The sequence below is a fragment of the Chiloscyllium punctatum genome, chromosome 33 (assembly GCF_047496795.1).
Source record: "Chiloscyllium punctatum isolate Juve2018m chromosome 33, sChiPun1.3, whole genome shotgun sequence".
NCBI lineage: Eukaryota > Metazoa > Chordata > Chondrichthyes > Orectolobiformes > Hemiscylliidae > Chiloscyllium > Chiloscyllium punctatum.
In genome coordinates this window covers 32,315,424-32,336,006 of record NC_092771.1, presented here as the reverse complement: position 1 = coordinate 32,336,006, position 20,583 = coordinate 32,315,424, and the positions used below count along the sequence as shown (strand labels likewise).

Sequence of the window (20,583 nt, the reverse complement as noted above, 5' to 3'; positions counted from 1 at the left end):
CTATATCCCCGTATTCTCCTCGACCATATTGTCATTTTCTAGAGCGAATACTGTCGAAAAATATTCATTTAGTGCTTCCCCTATCTCCTCTGACTCCACACACAACTTCCCACTATTATCCTTGATTGGCCCTAATCTTACTCTCATCATTCTTTTTTTCCTTAAATACCTATAGAAAGCCTGAGGGTTTACCCTGATCCTATCCGCCAACGACTTATGTCTCCTCCTGGCTCTTCTGAGCTCTCTCTTTAGGTCTTTCCTGGCTACCTTGTAACCCTCAAGCGCCCTAACTGAGCCTTCACATCTCATCCGAACATAAGCCGCCTTCTTCCTCTTGACCAGAGATTCCACTTCCACTGTAAGCCACGGCTCCTGCACTCTACAGCTTCCTCCTGCCTGACAAGTACATACTTATCTAGGACACACTGGAGCTTTTCCTTGAATAAGCTCCACATTTCTAATGTGCCCATCCCCTGCAGTTTCCTCCCCCATCCTATGCTTCCTAAATCTTGCGTAATCGCATCGTAATTGCCTTTCCCCCAGCTATAACTTTTGCCCAGTTGTGTACACCTATCCCTTTCTATCACTATAGTAAACATAACAGAATTGTGATCGCTATCACCAAAGTGCTCACCTCCTTTCAAGTCTAACACCTGGCCGGGCTCATTATCCAGTACCAAATCTAATGTGGCTTCGCCCCTTGTTGGCCTGTCTACATACTGTGTCAGGAAGCCCTCCTGCACACATTGGACAAAAACTGACCCATCTATAGTACTCGTACTATAATGTTCCCAGTCAATATTTGGAAAATTGAAGTCCCCATGACAACTACCCTGTCTCTCTCACTCCTATCGAGAATCATCTTTGCTATCCTTTCCTCTACATCTCTGGAACTATTTGGAGGCCTATAGAAATCTCCAAACAGGGTGACCTCTCCTTTTCTGTTTTTAACTTCAGCCCATACTACCTCAGTTGATGAGTCCCCAAACATCCTTTCTGCAACTGTAATACTGTCCTTGACCAACAATGCCACACCTCCCCCTCTTTTACCATCCTCTCTGTTCTTACTGAAACATCTAAATCCTGGAACCTACAACAACCATTCCTGTCCCTGCTCTATCCATGTCTCCGAAATGGCCACAACATCGAAGTCCCAGGTACCAACCCATGCTGAAGTTCCAGGAGCATCCTTATTCCGGATGCTCCTGGCATTGAATTGGACTCACTTCAAATCAACTTCTTGCTTGCTGGTGCCATCTTGCGTCCCTGAAACTTGATTTCGGACCTCCCTAGTCTCAACCTTTTCTATACTCGAACTACAATTTTGGTTCCCATCCCCCTGCGGGATTAGTTTAAACCCACCCCAATAGCCTTAGCGAATTTCGCCCCTAGGATATTGGTACCCCTCTGGTTCAGATGAAGACCATCCTGCTTGTAGAGGTCCCACCTACCCTAGAAAGAGTCCCAATTATCCAAGAATCCAAAACCCTCCCTCCTGCACCATCCCTGTAGCCACGTGTTCAACTCCTCTCTCTCCCTATTCCTCGCCTCACTAGCACGTGGCACTGGCAACAAACCAGAGACGACAACTCTGTTCGACCTAGCTCTAAGCTTCCATCCTCGCTCCCTGAATTTCTGCCTTAAATCCCCATCTCTCTTTTCCTGAGATTATAGTCATGAAGGCCTTGCTTTTCAACTTCCTCCCTCATTCCCTAAAATCTCTTTGCAAGACTTCATCTCTCTTTCTGCCAGCTTCATTAGTATCAATATGGATAATGACCTCTGGCTGCTCATCCTCACTTTCAGAATATCCTACTCCCGCTCAGAGATATCCTTGACCCTGGTACCACGGAGGTAACACTCCATCCTGGAGTCTCACTCACAGCCGCAGAAATGACTGTCTGTGCTCTAACTATAGATTCCCTATCACTACTGCTCACTTAAACTTTAACCCTTCCTGCTTCTGCTGTACAATAAAGCCATTTGTGGTGCCACTAATCTGGCTGCTGCTGTTGCTTTCCTTTGAGAATCCACCCCCCCCAACAGTATGTTTGAGAAGAAGTGGCCACAAGAGACACCTACACTGCCTGCCTATGCTTCCTTGTCTTCCTCAGTAGTCACTCAACGCTTTTCTGACTTTGTAGCCCTTACTTGTGATGTGACCAACCACATCATGTTATTCATTATGTTCTCGGCCTCGTAGATGCTCCATTGTGAGTTCATCTGCAGCTCCAGCTAATCCATGCAGCAAATCCGGAGCTGCACCTGAACACACTTCCTGCATGCATGACCACCACCATTGATGCTGGAAGTGTCCCTGACTTACCATGTATTGTAAGAGCAGTATTCCTTCGGACTGAGCTCTCCTGATGTTGTGAACCTTAGTAACTGCAGACAATAAGCCAATTACATAACCTTACCCACTACTCACCAAAATCAAGATTCCCACTCTTGCTCTCTATTCCTAACAAACTACAAACCATATACTTTATAAGTCCCTCTGGTTATGACTCACTTAGTCTCTTGACTTTGTTCCTCAGCAGCAAGCCTACGTCAGTTTTTGATTCCTGACATCACATCCGGTACTTCACTTCTCCATGCAACTCTACTCCTGCTGCTGCTTTGACTGACCTTTGTCTAGGTCCCACTCCTCAGTATTCATCTGGAGGCTCCTGCTGCTGTTTACTCCCAGGTTCACTCTTCTGTGCTTTCACCAAAACTCTGAATGACCTCCATTCAGGCCCCGTTCTTCTATAGTCTATAAAATTATGATACACCCATGTTACATTTGAGAAAGCATGTTACAGTTGAAGAAATCTGACCTCTTCACATGGCTTGTTTCACCTTATTCATTGTCGGATAATTCTTACTACTAGGCAATGGCCTAATAGTATTATCAATAGACTTAATCTGGAGACCCAGCTGAAATACTGGGAGCCTGGATTTAAATCCTGCCATGGTAGATGATGGTATTTGATTTCAATAAAAGGATGAAATTAAAGGTCTGATAATGATCATGAAACCATTGTCAGTTGTCAGGAAATCTTATCTGGTTCACTAATGTCCTTTAGGAAAGAAAACTGCCCTCCTTACCTGCTCTGGCCTACATGTGAGCCCAGACCCCAGCAATGTGGTTCACACTCAACTGCCCTCTCGACAATTATAAATGAATGCTGGCTAGCCAGTGACATCCACATCTGAATATATACAAAAATAAATAAATTAACATTCCATGTCTTAGTCCAGCTGCAAACTCAGCAACTAATTCCCAAAGCTTTGCTTGTACCTTTCAAAATGTGTTTTCCCTTCCCATATCATCCCTCGAATATGATTTATAAGATACAACATAATGCACTATTTTTTTAAAAAATTCTTGCACACAACATAATGCAGGATTTTTATGAATATTGCTGGGAAGGCCAACTTTTGTTATCCAACCCTAATTGCTGTTGAGAAGGTAATGGTGAGCTGTCTTCTTGAACTACTGCTGAATATACAGTATAGGTATAATCGCAGTGTTATTAGGGAGGGAGTTCCAGGCTTTGGACCGAGCTACAGTTAATAGTGATGAGTTCCAAATCAGTAAGATATATTATTTCATAGCATCAAAGTTTCACACCAAAAGCGAGCAGTTCGAAAACACTGACATTTACATTTACCATTTATTGCATGTATTCAACAAATTACAACTCCCTCATTAGGAATATTATAAGAGGTAAAGTGGTCCAAGCAATATGGAATGGAAAAAATAAAATGGTTTTTAATGATATTCTGTGCCTCAAAAGATTAAATAGTGCTTCCTGTCTCCCTTTGCAGAGGATATCAGCAACAAGATGCTCATGAATTTATGCGATACTTGTTAGACCATCTCCACTTAGAACTTCAGCGAAGCTACAATGGTATGACGACTTCATTTATCTCACCAGACAGCTCAAGCATCTCCTCATCCAGTAAATGCTGCGTGTAAGTCTAATTCAGTTAAAATGTATTAGAAATATATAAAATGCTGCTTCTATGTCTTAACCATCATTGCTGAAATGTATAATCATCAGTTATTTGACAATCATGCTGTCTCTTTGAAATTTTACTGTGATGATATTTTGACCTCTTTCAGAAATGGTGTTTCAACAATTGTCACAAACATATTTGGAGGAATACTTCAGAATGAAGTAAACTGTTTAATTTGTGGGACTGAATCCAGAAAGTTTGATCCATTCCTTGGTAAGTATTTTTGGTTTAAAATATTTCTCACATAGGGATTTATTGTACTCTTAACCATGTTTTTTCCCCCCCAAGATCTTTCATTAGATATCCCAAGTCAGTTCAGAAACAAGCGATCCAAGAACCAGGACAATGGACCAGTATGTACTTTACGTGGTAAGGTTTTTTTTCAATTTCATGTTTACATATTTGGAAAATACAAAGTAAGTTTAAAATATCGATGATCAGACCACTAAAAGTAACCTCAAATAAAGAAGAGGAAAAATGCCACAACAGCAAGATGTGCTTAACTTGTCTCATCTTAAATAAATATTTCATTCTCTGATTTTTCCTATGTTAAAACGGATAGTATTTCCGACCCCCCCTGAGTTGCTGACCAGTGGTAAACCCCAACCCCACCCTAGGATTTCGTTAGTGGGGGCTTTGGCGATGGTAATGCCAGTGATTGTCAATTGGCAATGGTTAGATTCTCACTGGGGATCTTTTGTTTTTGCCCTCATACATTGTTTATTGGTGTATTAGTAATGATTGAAGAAAAAGTCTCAGCTGAAAAAATTGAGAAAATGTTTTAAGTAGCTTGTTTTGTTCACTATTGCCAGATTTTGCTTTGTGATCTTTGAATTTTAAATGTCTGCCTAACATTTACTATTTTTGACTGTTCAGTTTTTAATCAAATCTGCACTACAAATATATACTGCTGCAGACACTCTTCCCACCTTCCTGTAGTAGGCTCAATAAACTGTTCGTTGCCACAAATTTATTATAAATTATGACATGATTGTTTCAACTAGCTCATTGTGACACCTTCAAGCCAAGCTACAGAATCAATTTATTATTACTATTTATCAATTTATTATTATAAGTATTACAAATAATTTGTATATTATAGTCCTTCTGGTCTTTAAGATGTGTGAAACAGTCATGTTACAATTTCTTTTTGCATGGGATTACAGGATTTAATTGGTGCTTCAGTCCCTTGTTTCCAGTCACTCCTTCACTCCCTCCCACTCACTCATTCCCGGTCACTGACTACTAGTCCCTCCCTCACGCATTTGCTTATCCCCATCCCTCCCTCCCTCACTCACTGCCAGTCCCACCGTCTCTCACATCCAGTCACTCACTCGTTCCCACTTATATTTTCATTTCCATTCACTTCCAGTTCCTCCTTCCTTCCCATTCACTCCCAGTTTGTCCTTCACACATTCCCAGGCACTACTACATTCCCACTCCCAGTCATACTCCCACTCCATCCCAGTCCCAAATCGCTCATTCCATTCTACTCCAAGTCCCTCCCTCACTCCTTGATTCTCACTCACTCCTCATCCCTCTCTCCCCTCCCTCTTCACTCACTCTCAAGTACTCATTCCCTCCTCACTCAGTTATTGAACCTCCTCCTAATTTGAGTGAAAGCCGCTGCTGGAGTTTGTACAGCAGACTGAGTCAGCATAAGATGAAGTTAGTAGCAAGGAAGGAGTAGTCACTTTATTAGGTGTTTTCTATAGACCCCTGCAATAGCAGTAGAGAGATGGAAGAACAGATTGGATAGCAGATCTTGGAAAGGTGCAGATGTTGTTATGGTGAGTTCAACTTCCTCAATATTGATTAGTACTTCCTTAATGCAGATGGTCAGAACAAAGAACAAAGAAAATTTACAGCCCAGGAACAGGCCCTTTAGCCCTCCTAGCCTGAGCCGATCCAAATCTACTGTCTAAACCTGTCACCTAGTTGCTAAGTATCTGTATCCCTCTGCTCCCCACCTACTCATGCATCTGTCCAGACACATCTTAAATGAATCTACCGTGCCTACCTTTACCGCCTTTGCTGGCAACACATTTCAGACACCCACCACCCTCTGTGTGAAGTACTTGCCACGGGTATCCCCCTTAAACTTTTCACCTCTCAACTTGAAAGCGTGACCTCTCATTATTGAATCCTTCACCCTGGGAAGAAGCTTATCTCTATCCACCCTGTCTATAGGAGAAAGTCAGGACTGCAGATGCTGGAGATCAGAGCTGAAAATGTGTTGCTGGAAAAGCGCAGCAGGTCAGGCAGCATCCAAGGAACAGGAGAATTGACGTTTCGGGCATCAGCCCTTCTTCAGGACTTCTGCCAAGGCTCTTCCGTCATTGTATAATTCACTCTAGAATTAGACTTGCCTAAATGCATCACCTCACCTTTGTCTGGATTGAACTCCATCTGCCACTTTTCCGCCCAACTCTCCAGTCTATCTATATCGTCCTGTATTCTTCGACAGTCCCTTATGCTTTCTGCTACTCCACCAATCATCGTGTCTGGATGGAACCAATTTTGTCACGTGTGTCCAGGAAGGATTCCTGACTCAATACGTAGATGGGCCAACTTGGCGGAGAGGCCATATTGGATTTGGTGCAAGGCATCGAACCAGGCCAGGTGTCAAATCTCTCAGTGGGAGAGTATTTTTGTGACAGTGACCACAACTGCCTCAACTTTACGATAGCCATGGAGATGGATAAGAACAAACAGTATGGGAAGGTATTTAATTGGGTTAAGGGGTAATTATACTGCTATTAGACAAGAGTGGTGGAGTATAAATTGGGAACAGTTCTACGGGAAATGCACAACAGAAATGTAAAGGCTGTTTAAGGAGCACTTTTTGCGAGTGTTTGCTAACATTGTCCCACTGAGACACGCAAGAAATAGTAAGATCTTGGCTGACAAGAGAAGAGGAGCTTGTTGTCAAGAGGAAGAAGGAAGCTTACTTAAGGTTGAGGAAGCAAGAATCTGGCACAGCTTTAGAGGATTACAGGGTAGCTAGGAAATAACTCAAAAGTGGACTGAGGAGAGTTAGGAGGGGGCATGAGAAAACCTTGGCAGGAAGGATTAGGGAAAGCCCAAAGGTATTCTACACATAGGTGAGGAATAAGAGAATGATCAGAGAGAGAGAGCAGAGCCAATCAAGGATAGTGGAGGGAACATGTGCCTGGAGTCTGAAGAGCTGGGGAAGCCCTACATGAGTTTTTTTGCTTCAGTATTCACCTTGTTGAAAGTGAGAACACTGTGGACCAGGTTAGTAGGTTTGAATAGATGGATATTAAACAAGTGGATATGCTGGAAACTCTGGGAAGCGTCAAGATAGTTAAGTCCCCAGGGCTGGACCAGATATATCCAAGGTCAATACGGGAAGTGAGGAATGAGATTGCTGCACCTCTGGTGATGATCTTTGCACCCTCACTCTCCACGAGAGTAGTACTAGATAATTGGACGGAGGCAAATATTGTTCCTGTGTTCAAGAAAGGGAATAAGGAAATCCCTGGAAGTTACAGACCTGTCAGTCTTGAGGGAGAGGATTTATGATTATTTGGAAAAACATAGTTTGATGAAGGATAGTCAGCATGTTTTTGTGAGGGGCGGGTCATGCCTCATAAGCCTTATTGTATTCTCCGAGGATGTGATGCGACAACTTGACAAAGGGCGAGCAGTGGATGTGGTGTATATGGATTTCAGTAAGGCATTTGATAAGTTGCCCCAAGATATGTTCGTTCAGAAAGTTGAGTCATGGGATATAGGGAAAGTTTCCTGTCGGGATGCAGAATTGGCTGGCTGAAAGAAGACAGTGAGTTGTAATGGATGGAAAGTATACCACCTGGAGGTCGGTGACCAGTGGTGTCCTGCAGGGATCTGTTACATAGAACATTACAGTGTAGTACAGGTACTTCTGCTGTCGATGTTGCGCCGACCTGTGAAACCAATCTGAAGCCCATCTAACCGACACTATTCCATTTTCATCCATATATTTATCCAATGACCATTTACATACCCTTAATGTTGGTGAGTCGACTACTGTTGCAGGCAGGTTGTTCCACACTCCTCCTATTCTCTGAGTAACGAAACAACCCCGACATATGTTCTATATCTATCACCCCTCAATTTAAAGCTATGTGCAAGCCATCACTATCAGAGGAAAAAGGCTCTCACTGTCCACCCTATCTAAATCTCTGATTATCTTATATGTCTCAACTAAGTCACCTCTCGTCCTCCTTCTCTCTAACAAAAAACAGCCTCAAATCCCTCAGCCTTTCCTCATAAGACCTTCCCTACATACCAGGCAACATTCTTCTCTGCAACCTTTTTAAATCTTCCATATTCTTCCTATAATGCAGTGACCAGAACTGTTCACAATACTCCAAGTGTGGCCGCACCTTGGATTTGCACAGCTGCAACATGACCTCATGGCTCCGAAACTCAATCCCTCCACCAATAAAAGTTAACACACTGTATGCTTTCTTAATAACCCTATCATCCTGTGTGGCAACTTTCAGGAATCTATGTACATGGACACCAAGATCCCTCTGCTCATGTACACTACCAAGAATCTTACCATTAGCCCAGTACTCTTTATTCCTGTACTCCTTCCAAAGTGAATCACCACACACCTTTCCATTAAACTCCAATTGCCAACTCTCAGCCCAGCTTTGCAGCTTTTCTATGCCCCTCTATAACCCTTCAGCATTATCCACATCTCCACTGACCTTAGTTTCATCTGCAAATTTACTAATTCATCCTTCTACGCCCTCGTCCAGGTCATTTATAAAAATGACAAACAGCAGTGGCACCCACCAAAAGAGATCCTTGTGGTACACCACTAGTAACAGAATGAGCATTTCCCATCAACCACCACCCTCTGTTCTCTTACAGCTAGCCAATTTCTGATCCAAACTGCTAGATCGCCCTCAATCCTGTACAGATTTTGTGCAATAGCCTACCGTGGAGGACCTTACCAAAAGCCTTACTGAAATTTATACACACCACATCAACCACTTTATCCTCATCCACCCCTTATCTCAAAGAACTCAATATGGTTTGTGAGGCACAACCTACCCTTCACGAAACCGTGTTGATTATCCCTATCAACTTAATCCTTTCTAGATGATTATAAATCCTATCTCTTATCATCTTTTCCAACATTTTATCAACAATTGAAGAAAGGCTCACTGATCTATACTTACCAGGGTTGTCTCTACTCCCCTTCTTGAACAATGGGGACAACACTTGCTATCATCTAGTCTTCTGGCACTATTCCTGTGGACAATGACGACACAAAGATCAAAGCCAAAGGTTCTGCAATCTCCTCCCTGGCTTCCCAGAGAATCCCATCCAGCCCAGGGAACTTAATCTATTTTCACACTTCCCAGAATTGCTAACAGCTCCCCCTTGTTAACCTCAATCTATTCATTTAGCACTTGCCTATCTCCTCGGACTCTGTGCACAACTTCCCACCACTGTCCTTGTTTCACCCTAATCTTACTCTAGTCATTCTTTTATTCCTGATCTGCCTATAAAAAGCTTTGGGATTTTCCTTGATCCTATCTGCCAATGACTTCTCATTTCCCCTCCTGGCTCTTCTTAGCTCTCTCTTTATGTCTTTCTTCACTAACTTGTAACTCTCAAGCACCCTAACTGAGCCTTCACATCTCATTCTAACATAAGCCGTCTTCTTCCTCTTGACAAGAGATTCAACTTCTTTAGTAAACCACAGCTCCTTCGTTCAACCACTTCCTCTCTGCCTGACAAGTACATACTTATCAATGAAACACAGTAGCTGTTCCTTGAATAAGCTCCATGCTTCAATTGTGCCCATCACCTGCAGTTTCCTTTTCTATCCAATGCATCCTAAATTTTGCCAATCAGATCATAATTGCCTTTCCCTCAGCTATAACTCTTGTCCAGGGAGGTGGAAGAGAGGAATAGCAACATTATCCTAAGCAGGAGTGAAAGGAACAGAGTGGTCATTATGGGGGACTTCAACTTCCCCAACATTGATTGGAAATGCTATAACTCTAGAACAGATGGATCAGTTTTAGTCCAATGTGTGCAGGAGGGTTTCCTGATACAGTATGTCGAAGGGCCGACTAGAGGGGAGGCCCCACTGGATCTGGTGCTTGGTAACAAACCAGGCCAGGTGTTCGATTTAGCTGTAGGTGATCACTTTGGAGAGAGTGACCATTTAGTTTAGCAATGGAAAGGGATCGGTACATGCCACAGGTCAAGAGTTATTGATGGGGCAAGGGCAAGTATAATACGATTAGGCAAGATTTAGGATGTATAGAATGGGGTAGCAAAATGCAGGGGATGCAGACAATCGAAATGTGGAGCTAATTTAAGGAACAGATGTAATGTGTCCTTGATAGGTATGTCCCTGTCAGACAGGGAGGAAGTGATATGGGAAGGGAACCATGGTTTACTACAGAAATTGCATCTCTTGTTAAGAAGAAGAAAGAGGCTTATGTATTGATGAGGCAAGATGGTACAGATGAGGCGATTGAGAGTTACAGATCAGCTAGGAAAGATTTAAAGAGAGAGTTAAGAAGAGCAAAGAGAGGACACGAGTAGTCTTTAGCAAATAGAATATAGGAGAACCCTAAAGCTTTCTATAGGTATGTGAGGAATAAAAGGTTGATTAGGGTAGGAATAGGGCCAGTCAAAAACTGAAGTAGAGTGTGGACCCTGTGGAGATCAGAGAGGTGCTAAATGAACATTTCTCATTGGTGTTTGCTCAGGAAAAGGAGAATATTGTAGAGGAGAAAAATGAGGTATGAGATATTAGACGAGAAAGAATTGAGGTTAGTTACGCACAGGTGTTATCAATTCTAGAAGGAGTGAAAGTAGACAAGTCCTCTGGGACGGATGGGATTTATCCAAGAATTCTCTGGGAAGCTAGGGAGGAGATAGCAGAGCCTTTAGCTTTGATATTTGAGTCATCATTGTCTATGGGTTTAGTACCTGAGGACTGGAGGATTGCAAATGTTGTGCCCTTGCTCAAGAAGGGCAGCAGAGATGACCCAGATAATTATAGATCAGTGAGTCTTTCTTCTGTTGTAGGAAAGGTTTTGGAAAGGATTATAAGAGGTTAACATTTGTAGTCATCTAGCAAGCAACAATTTGATTTCAGATAGTCAACATGGTTTCATCAAGGGCAGGTCGTGTCTCACAAACGTCATTGAGTTTTTTAGATTAGATTAGATTAGATTACTTACAGTGTGGAAACAGGCCCTTCGGCCCAACAAGTCCACACCGCCCCGCCGAAGCGTAACCCACCCATCTACATCTACCCCTTACCTAACACTACGGGCAATTTAGCATGGCCAATTCACCTGACCTGCACATCTTTGGACTGTGGGAGGAAACCGGAGCACCCGGAGGAAACCCACGCAGACACGGGGAGAACGTGCAAACTCCACACAGTCAGTCGCCTGAGGCGGGAATTGAACCCGGGTCTCCGGCGCTGTGAGGCAGCAGTGCTAACCACTGTGCCACCGTGCCGCCCCCTTTTGAGAAGGTGACCAAGCATGTAGATGAGGGTAGGCATTGATCTCGAAGGAGGGTGCCTGTAAACAGGAAGGTGGCTTGAAGTATGTATACTTCAATGCCACAAGTATAAGAAATAAGGTAGATGAGCTTGCAGCATGGGTTGGTACCTGGGACTTTGATGTTGTGGCCATTACAGAGATGTGGGTAGAACAGGGACAGGAATGGCTGTTGCAGGTTCCAGGGTTTAAATGTTTTAGTAGGGTCAGGGATGGGGGTAAAAGAGGGGGAGGTGTGGCATTGCTTGTCAAGGATAGTATTACAGCAGTAGAAAGGGTGATGGAGGAAGACTTGCCATCTGAGATAGTTTGGGCGGAGATTAGAAATAGGAAAGGTGAGGTCACCCTGTTAGGAGTTTTCTACAGGCTTCCTAATAATCCGAGAGAAGTAGAGGAAAGTATTGCGAGGATGATTCAGGAGAAGAGTGAAAGTAGCAGAATGGTTGTTATGGGGGACTTTAACTTCACAGATATTGACTGGGAAAGCTATAGCTCGAGTTCGTTAGATGGGTCGGTGTTTGTCCAATGTGTGCAGGAGGGTTTCCTGACACAATATGTAGATAGGCCAACAAGAGGTGAGGCTATACTGGATTTGGTTCTAGGTAATGAACCAGGCCAGGTGTTAGACTTGGAGGTAGGTGAGCACTTCGGGGGCAGTGACCACAACTCGGTGACTTTTGCTCTAGTGATGGAGAGGGATAAGTATGCACTGCAGGGCAACAGTTATAGCTGGGGGCAGGGAAATTATGATGTGGTGAGGCATGACTTAGGATGCGTGGATTGGAAAAATAGGCTTCAAGGGAAGAACACAAATGATATATGGAGATTGTTCAAGGAACAGCTAATGGGTGTCCTTGATAAGTATGTACCAGTCAGGCAGGGAGTAAAGGGTCTAGTGAGGGAGCCGTGGTTTAATAAGGAATTGGAATCCCTTGTGAAAGGGAAGAGGGCGGCCTCTGTAAAGATGAGGCGTGAAGGTTCAGTTGGGGCGATTGAGAGTTATAAGATAGCCAGGAAGGATCTAAAGAGAGAGCTAAGAGCAGCGAGAAGGGGACATGAAAAGTCCTTGTTTGGTAGGATTAGGGAAAATCCAAAGGCTTTCTATAGGTATGTCAGGAATAAAAGAATGACTAGGGTAGGTATCAGTCCAGTCAAGGATAGTAGTGGGAAGTTGTGCGTGGAGGCGGAGGAGATCGGTGAGACACTAAATCAATACTTTTCGTCAATATTCACTCAGGAACAGGACACTGTTGCTGATGTGAATATTGAGTCACAAGTGATTAGAATGGATGGCCTTGAGGTACGTAGGGAAGAGGTCTGGGGGATACTGGAAAGGGTGAAAATAGATAGGTCCCCTGGGCCTGATGGCATTTATCCTAGGATCCTCTGGGAAGCTAGGGAGGAGATAGCGGAGCCATTGGCCTTGATTTTTATGTCGTCGTTGTCTACGGGAATAGTGCCAGAAGACTGGAGGATAGCGAATGTGGTCCCCTTGTTCAAGAAGGGGAGCAGGGATAGCCTGAGTAACTATAGGCCAGTGAGTCTCACTTCTGTTGTGGGCAAAGTCTTAGAGAGAATTGTAAGGGATAGGATTTATGAACATCTGGATAGGAATAATGTGATCAAGGATAGTCAGCATGGTTTTGTGAAGGGCAGGTCGTGCCTCACAAACCTTATTGAGTTCTTTGAGAAGGTGACCAAGGAAGTGGACAAGGGTAAAGCAGTAGATGTGGTGTATATGGATTTTAGCAAGGCGTTCGATAAGGTACCCCATAGCAGGCTAATGCAAACACTACGGAGGTATGGCATTGAGGGTGCATTAGAGGTTTGGATTAGGAATTGGCTGGCTGGAAGGAGACAGAGGGTAGTAGTTGATGGTATAGGTTCATCTTGGAGTGCAGTTACTAGCGGTGTTCCACAAGGATCTGTTTTGGGACCATTGCTGTTTGTCATTTTTATAAATGACCTGGAGGAGGGGCTTGAAGGCTGGGTGAGCAAGTTTGCGGATGACACGAAAGTCGGTGGTGTTGTGGACAGCAAAGAAGAATGTGGCAGGTTACAGCGGGATATAGATAAGTTGCAGAGCTGGGCAGAAAGGTGGCAAATGGAATTCAATGTAGCTAAGTGTGAAGTCATTCACTTTGGTAGGAGTAACAAGAAGATGGATTACTGGGCTAATAGTAGGCTATTTGACAGTGTGGATGAGCAGAGGGATCTTGGTGTCCATGTACACAGATCTTTGAAAGTTGCCACCCAGGTAAATAGTGCTGTGAAGAAGGCATATGGCGTACTGGCTTTTATTGGTAGACGAATTGAGTTCCGGAGTCCTGAGGTCATGCTGCAGTTGTATAAGACTCTGGTGCGGCCTCATCTGGAGTATTGTGTGCAGTCTTGGTCGCCATACTATAGGAAGGATGTGGAGGCATTGGAACGAGTGCAGAGGAGGTTTACCAGGATGTTGCCTGGCATGGTAGGAAGATCGTATGAGGAAAGGCTGAGGCAGTTGGGGCTTTTTCGTTGGAGAAAAGAAGGTTTTGGGGAGATTTGAGAGGTGTACAAGATGATTAGGGGTTTAGATAGGGTTGACAGTGAGAACCTTTTTCCGCTAATGAAGTCAGCTGTTACTAGGGGACACAGCTTTAAATTAAGGGGTGGTAGGTATAGGACAGATGTTAGGGGTAGATTTTTTACTCAGCGGGTTGTGAGTTCATGGAATGCCCTGCCAGTAGCAGTGGTGGACTCTCCCTCTTTATGGTCATTTAAGCGGGCATTGGACAAGCATATGGAGGTTATTGGGCTAGTGTTAGGTTAGGTAGGCTTCGGTCGGCGCAACATCGAGGGCCGAAGAGCCTGTACTGCGCTGTATTTTTGTATATTCTATGTTCTATGTAGGGCAGTTGACGTGGTATTCTTGGACTTCAGTAAAGCCTTTGATAAGGTTCCACATGGTAGGTTGATGGAGAAAATGCAGAGGCATGGAATCGAGGGTGATTCAGCAGTTTGGATTAGAAACTGGCTTTCTGGAAGAAGGCAGCGAGTGGTGGTTGATGGAAAATATTCAGCCTGGAGTCCAGTTACTAGTGGTGTGCCACAAGGATCTGTTTTGGGACCACTGCTGTTTGTCATTTTTATAAATGACTTAGACGCAGGCATTGGTGGATGGATTAGTAAATTTGCAGACGACACTAAAGTCGGTGGAGTAGTGGACAGTTTGGAAGAATGTTACAGGTTGCAGGGGGATTTGGATAAACTGCAGAATTGGGCTGTGAGGTGGCAAATGGAGTTCAATGCAGCTAAATGTGAGGTGATGCACTTTGGGAAGAATAACAGGATGGCAGAGTACTTGGTCAATGGAAAGATTCTTGATAGTGTAGATGCGTAGAGGGATGTTGGAGTCCATGTACATAGATCCCTGAAAGTTGCCACCCAGGTGGATAGTGCTGTTAAGAAGGTATATGGTGTGTTAGGTTTCATTGGTAGAGGGATTCAGTTCCGGAACCGCAATATCATGCTGCAACTATACAAAACGCTGGTGCGGCCACACTTGGAATATTGTGTACAGTTTTGGTTGTCCCATTACAAAAAGGAAGTGGAAGCATTGGAAAAGGTGCAGAGGAGATTTACCAGGATGTTGCCTGGTCTGGAGGGAAGGTCTTATGAGGAAAGGCTGAGAGACTTGGGTCTTTTCTCATTGGAAGGAAGGAGGCTAAGGGGTCATTTGATAGAGACATACAAAATGATCAGAGGATTAGATAGGGTAGACAGTGAAAGACGTTTTACTAGGATGATGACATCAGCTTGTACGAGAGAGCATAACTACAAATTGAGGGGTGATAGACTTAAGACTGATGTCAGAGGCAAGTTCTTTACACAGAGTGTGGTAAGGGCGTGGAATGCCCTACCTGCGAAGGTAGTCAACTCAGCCACATTAGGGAGATTTAAACAATCCTTCGATAAGCTCATGGATGATCTTGGGATAGTGTAGGGGGACGAGCTGAGAAAAGTCCACGGGTCAGCGCAACATCGAGGGCCGAAGGGCCTGTTCTGCGCTGTATTGTCCTATGTTCAATATACCTACCACTTTCCACTGCTAAAGTAAACATAACCAAATTGTGGTCACTATCAACAAAGTGCTCACCTACCTCCAAATTTAACACATGGCTGGGTTCATTACCCAATACCAAATCCAGTGTGGCCTCACCCTTTGTTGGCCTGTCTGCCTACTGTATCAGGAAACCCTCCTGCACACATGGACAAAAACTGACCCATCTAAAGTACTCAAACAAAAGTATTTCCAGTCCTCAAACATCCTTTCTGCCACCATAATACTGTCCTTGACTATCAATGTCACACCTCCCCCTCTTACCATCTTCTCTGTTCTTACTGAAACATCTAAATCCCGGAACCTGCAACAACTATTCCTGTCCCTGCTCTATCAATGTCTCCGAAATGCTCTCAACATCAAAGTTCCAGGTACCAACCCATGCTGCAAGTTTACCCATTTTATTCCAGTTGCTCCTGGCATCTGCAAGTAGAAGCAGACACACTTCAAACCACCTTCCTGCTTGCTGTAGCACTCTTGCAACTTTGAAACCTTATTTCTCCACTACTCTCAACCTCCTGGACACTGGAACTACAATTTAGGCTCCTGTCCCCCTGCTGAATTAGTTTAAACCCTCTCAAAGAGCATGACCAAATTTTTCCCTCTCTGGTTCAGATGTAGACCATCCTGTTTGTCGAAGTCCCACCTAACCCAATTTGAGCACCAATTATCCAGGTATTCAAAACTCTCCTCCTCCACCATCCCTGTAGCCACATGTTCAACTCCTTTCTCTCCCTGTTCCTCACCTCGTAAGCACGTGGTTGTTAAGAAAAAAACTAGGAGAAAGTGAGGACTGCAGATGCTGGAGACCAGAGTTGAAAAGTGTGGTGCTGGAAAAGCACAGCAGGCCAGGCAGCATCCGAGGAGCAGGAGAATTGACGTATCGGGCATAAGCCCTTCTTCAGGAATGAGGCTGGTATGTTCAGCAGGCTGAGATAAAAGGTGGGGGGGGGGGCGTTGAAATTTGGGGGAGGGGCGCTGGGAATACGATAGATGGAAGGAGGTGAGGGTGATAGGCTGGAGAGGGGGTGAGGGCGGAGAAGTCAGGAAGAAGATTGCAGGTCAAGAGGGCGGTGCTGAATCCGGGGGTTGGAACTGAGATAAGCTGGGGGGAGGGGAAATGAGGAAGCTGGAGAAAACTACGTTCATCCCGTTGTTAAGAAGGCATACGGCATTTTGACCTTCATTAACGAGGATTGAGTTTCAGAGCCGTGAGGTTTTGCTGCAGCTCTCTAAAACCCTGGTTAGACCACAGTAATGAAGCTGAAAGCTGTGTGCGCAGTCAGGACAGCTTAAGAAGGCAATTAACCTGCTTGCTTTCATTGCTCAGACCTTTGAGTAAAGGAGTTGAGACGTCATTTTGAAGTTGTACAGATATTGGTGAGGCCTCTTCAAGAATACTATGTCTCATTCTGGTAGCCCAGGAAGGGAAGTATGTTATTAAATGGAAGAATATAGTAAACATAATATTAAACTAGAGAGGGTTCAGAAGCGATTTGGCAGGATGTTGCCAGGAATGGTATATTTGATTTATAAGGAGATAGTGGATAGGCTGGGACTATTTTCATTGGAGCTTGGCAGGTTGAGGATTGACCTTATAAAGGTTCTACAATTATGTCTCCACAAATGTTTCCTGAAGTGTTGATTGTTTCCAATGTTCTCTTTCATTTCAGATTTCCAGTATCTGCATTATTTTGCTCTTCCTTGTTATCCCAACAACCTTTTATCACAGCCCATGCCAGTGTGAGTTAGGATGTAACAAAAACAGAAATTGCTGTAACAACTTAGCAGTTCTGGCAGCATCTTTGGAGAAAAATCAGAATTAACGTTCGGGTCAAGTAGCCCTTTTTCAGAACCGATGGTATCTAAGAAAAGCTTGGTATTTATACAGATGATGTGGTGGGGTTCAGGGGGAGAGTAAAGGTCAGTCTGGGGTAATGAATGGCTGCACATGGATACTAATAGTAGCTGACAATAGGTTGTGTATGCTAGCAGTCTGTGTGATGACAAGGCCTAGTGTATGGCAGTTGGGATAAGAGAAGGTGCCTCAAGCTCTAAAATTGTTGAATTCTATATTAAATCCAGAAAGTTATAGGGTCCCTAAGTGGAAAGTGAGATCTGTTGTTTGAGCTTGCACTGAGCTTCGGTGGAACATGGCACCTAGCCCGAGAGAGATGTTGGCCAGGGAACAATTGGCATGTTGAAGTTGCAAGCAACTGAAGGCTCAGGGTCATTTTTTTTACGGACAGAATGAAGGTGTTCTGCAGTGGTCAACCAGTCTGCACTTCATTTTCCCAATGTGTATTCTGTCTCTACTTTTGCCTGGGCTGGCCTTGCAGAATTGTAGAATTGCTTCCTTGTCAACCTGCAAAGTGGCCTTGGCTCCTTTGATATTCTATAACTTCCTGAAAAACATCCAGGTATTTAATTAGGAATTCACTCAGGCAGCCATTTTCTGATTGAAAAGTGTTGATCAACCTAGGTGAATCTTTCTCAACCAATTTCACCCCATCAAGTTTGGGTCCAAGCCTTTTACTTCAATCCATGGAATCTGAACCTGCTGCTTCTCTTTGAAAACAAAAGGACCAAAGTGATATCCTTAATCTATAAAGGTTCCCTGGTATAGGTCCTCAGTCTAGACAAGGTCTTGTGCAAATTTAAAGGTTGGAATCCAGAGCAAATTTTGTTAAAGATTGGTTCTGCGATCACTGAAACCACCAAGCCATTAACAATCTCCATTAGAACTGGATGACCATTTAATCAGACATTTAATTGGTTCTGATTTGAACATTATTGAACAATTTAACTGTTCTCGACCAGATATAGGTGGACTTTCCGGGGTGTGCACTCTCCTGGATGCTAGCCAATGAGTTCTTATACTCAATTTAGATCAAGTAGGACTCGTTTAGCTGTCTCAAGTCAGCATGCCAGCAGCAACTACAATGGCTTGTTAGCCTGGATCCTCAAGAATATTTTAACCATTTGGCCGAGGCTTGGCTTTAGTTTTGGAGTTTTGCAGTGGGCCGACCGAGAATCCCTCCATTTAGGATATGTCCTGAGTGAGGCTATGCGATTGCCTTCACTCGTGTGGACGAGTCGGATCGAAAGGTCTGTTTCCGTGCTGTTTATCTCTACGCCTCTATGATTGTATTTCCCAAGATCAGTCGTACTGGCAAAAGCGTCCACTTCTATCGGAATACACTGAAACTGGTGCTCAGTTTGCCGCATTCTTCAATGATAAAGCTAGTTGTATTACCTGTTTGAAGTACAGTTGAGCTTCAGTTTCTCGCACTTTTGCATGGTGACATCATTAATCACACATAGCAAATAATCTCTCACATTTCATTAAGGATGAAACCAAAGATTTTGTCAGGTATGTCCAGGATTCCTCACTCAATATGTATGTAGGCCGACTAGAGGGGAGGCCATATTGGATTTGATGCTTGGCAATGAGCCAGGTCAGATATCAAATCTCTCGGTAGGAGAGCATTTCAGTGACAGTGGTCACATCTCCCTTTTAGTCATAGAGAGAGATAGATGGGAGCAGACAGTATGTGAAAGTATTTAATCAGGGGGAAGGGGAATTACAGTGCTATTAAGCAGGAATTGTGGAGCATAAATTGGAAGCAGATATTCTTAAGGAAATGCATGACAGAGATGTGGAGGTTGTTTAGGGAGCAGTTGCAGCGAGTACTGGTAAGGTTTGTCCCACTGAGACAAGGAAGGGATGGTGGAGTGAAGGAACCTTGGATGTCAAGAGCTGTGGACATCTAGTCAAGATGAAGAAGGAAGCTTACTTAAAATTGAGGAAGCAAGGATCAGACAGGGTTATAGTAAGTTACAAGGTAGCCAGAAAAGGACTGAAGATGGACTTAGGGGAGATAGAAGGGGGCATGATAAAGCTTTGGCGGGTAGGTTTAAGGAAAACCCAAAGTTGTTCTACATATTTGTGAGGAACAAGAGGATAGCCAGAATGAGGGTAGGGCCAATCTGGGATTGTGGCGTGAACTTGTGCCTAGAGTCGGAAGAGGTAGGGAAAGTCCTATATGAATTCTTTGCTTCAGTATTCACGGTTGAGAGAGACCCTGTCATTTGTGAGGAAAGCGTGAAACAGGCTAATACGTTGAACAGGTTGATGTTAAGAAGGGGAATATAATGGAAATTTTGAAAAACATGAGGATAAATTAAGTCCCGTGAACCAGATGGGATATACCCAAGGTTACTACGGGAAGTGAGGGAAGAGATTGCTGTGCCTTTGGCGATGATCTTTGGATCCTCACTGTCCACTGGAGTAGTAACAGATGATTAACAGCTGGCAAATGTTATTCCCTTGTTCAAGAAAGGGAGTAGGCATAGCTTTGGGAGTTAGACTAGTCAGTCTTACATCGGTGGTAGACAAATTATTGTGGAGGATTCTGAGAGACCAGATTTACGATTATTTGGAAAAGCATGCCTCACAAGTCTTACTGAATTCTTTGAAGATATGACAAAACACATTGAGGAAGGTAGAGCAGTAGATGTGGTTTACGTGGATTTTAGCAAGGCATTTGGTAAGGTTCCTATGGTAGTCTCATTAGAAAATAAGGAGGCATTGGATACAGGGAAATTTGTCTGTCTGGATACAGAATTGGCTGGACCAGAGGAAATAGAGAGCGGTAGTAGATGGAAAGTATTCAGCCTGGAGCTTGGTGACCAGTGGTGTTCCATAGGGATCTGTTCTGGGACCTCTGCTCTTCGTGATTTTTAGAAATGACTTGAATGAGGAAGTGGAAGGGTGGGTTCGTGAGTTTGCTGATGACACAGAAGTTGGTGGAGTTGTGGACAATGTAGAGTGCTGTTGTAGTTTGTAACAGGACATTGACAGGATGCAGAGCTGCGCTGAGAAGTGGAAAGTGGAGTTCAACCTGGAGAAGTGTG

General features: G+C 43.9%; 1 protein-coding gene across 5 annotated transcripts in view; it reads left to right on the top strand.

Moving 5' to 3' along the window:
* The window catches only part of usp3 (ubiquitin specific peptidase 3), a 209,889-nt gene that overhangs the window by 147,726 nt on the left and 41,580 nt on the right, over positions 1-20,583 (top strand). For all 5 annotated transcript variants that reach the window (XM_072553325.1, XM_072553326.1, XM_072553328.1 and 2 more), the window contains exons 9-11: positions 3,817-3,963; positions 4,115-4,221; positions 4,297-4,377. In XM_072553325.1, the coding sequence (XP_072409426.1) occupies positions 3,817-3,963; positions 4,115-4,221; positions 4,297-4,377 (335 nt within the window). The remainder of the gene's footprint in view (positions 1-3,816; positions 3,964-4,114; positions 4,222-4,296; positions 4,378-20,583) is intronic.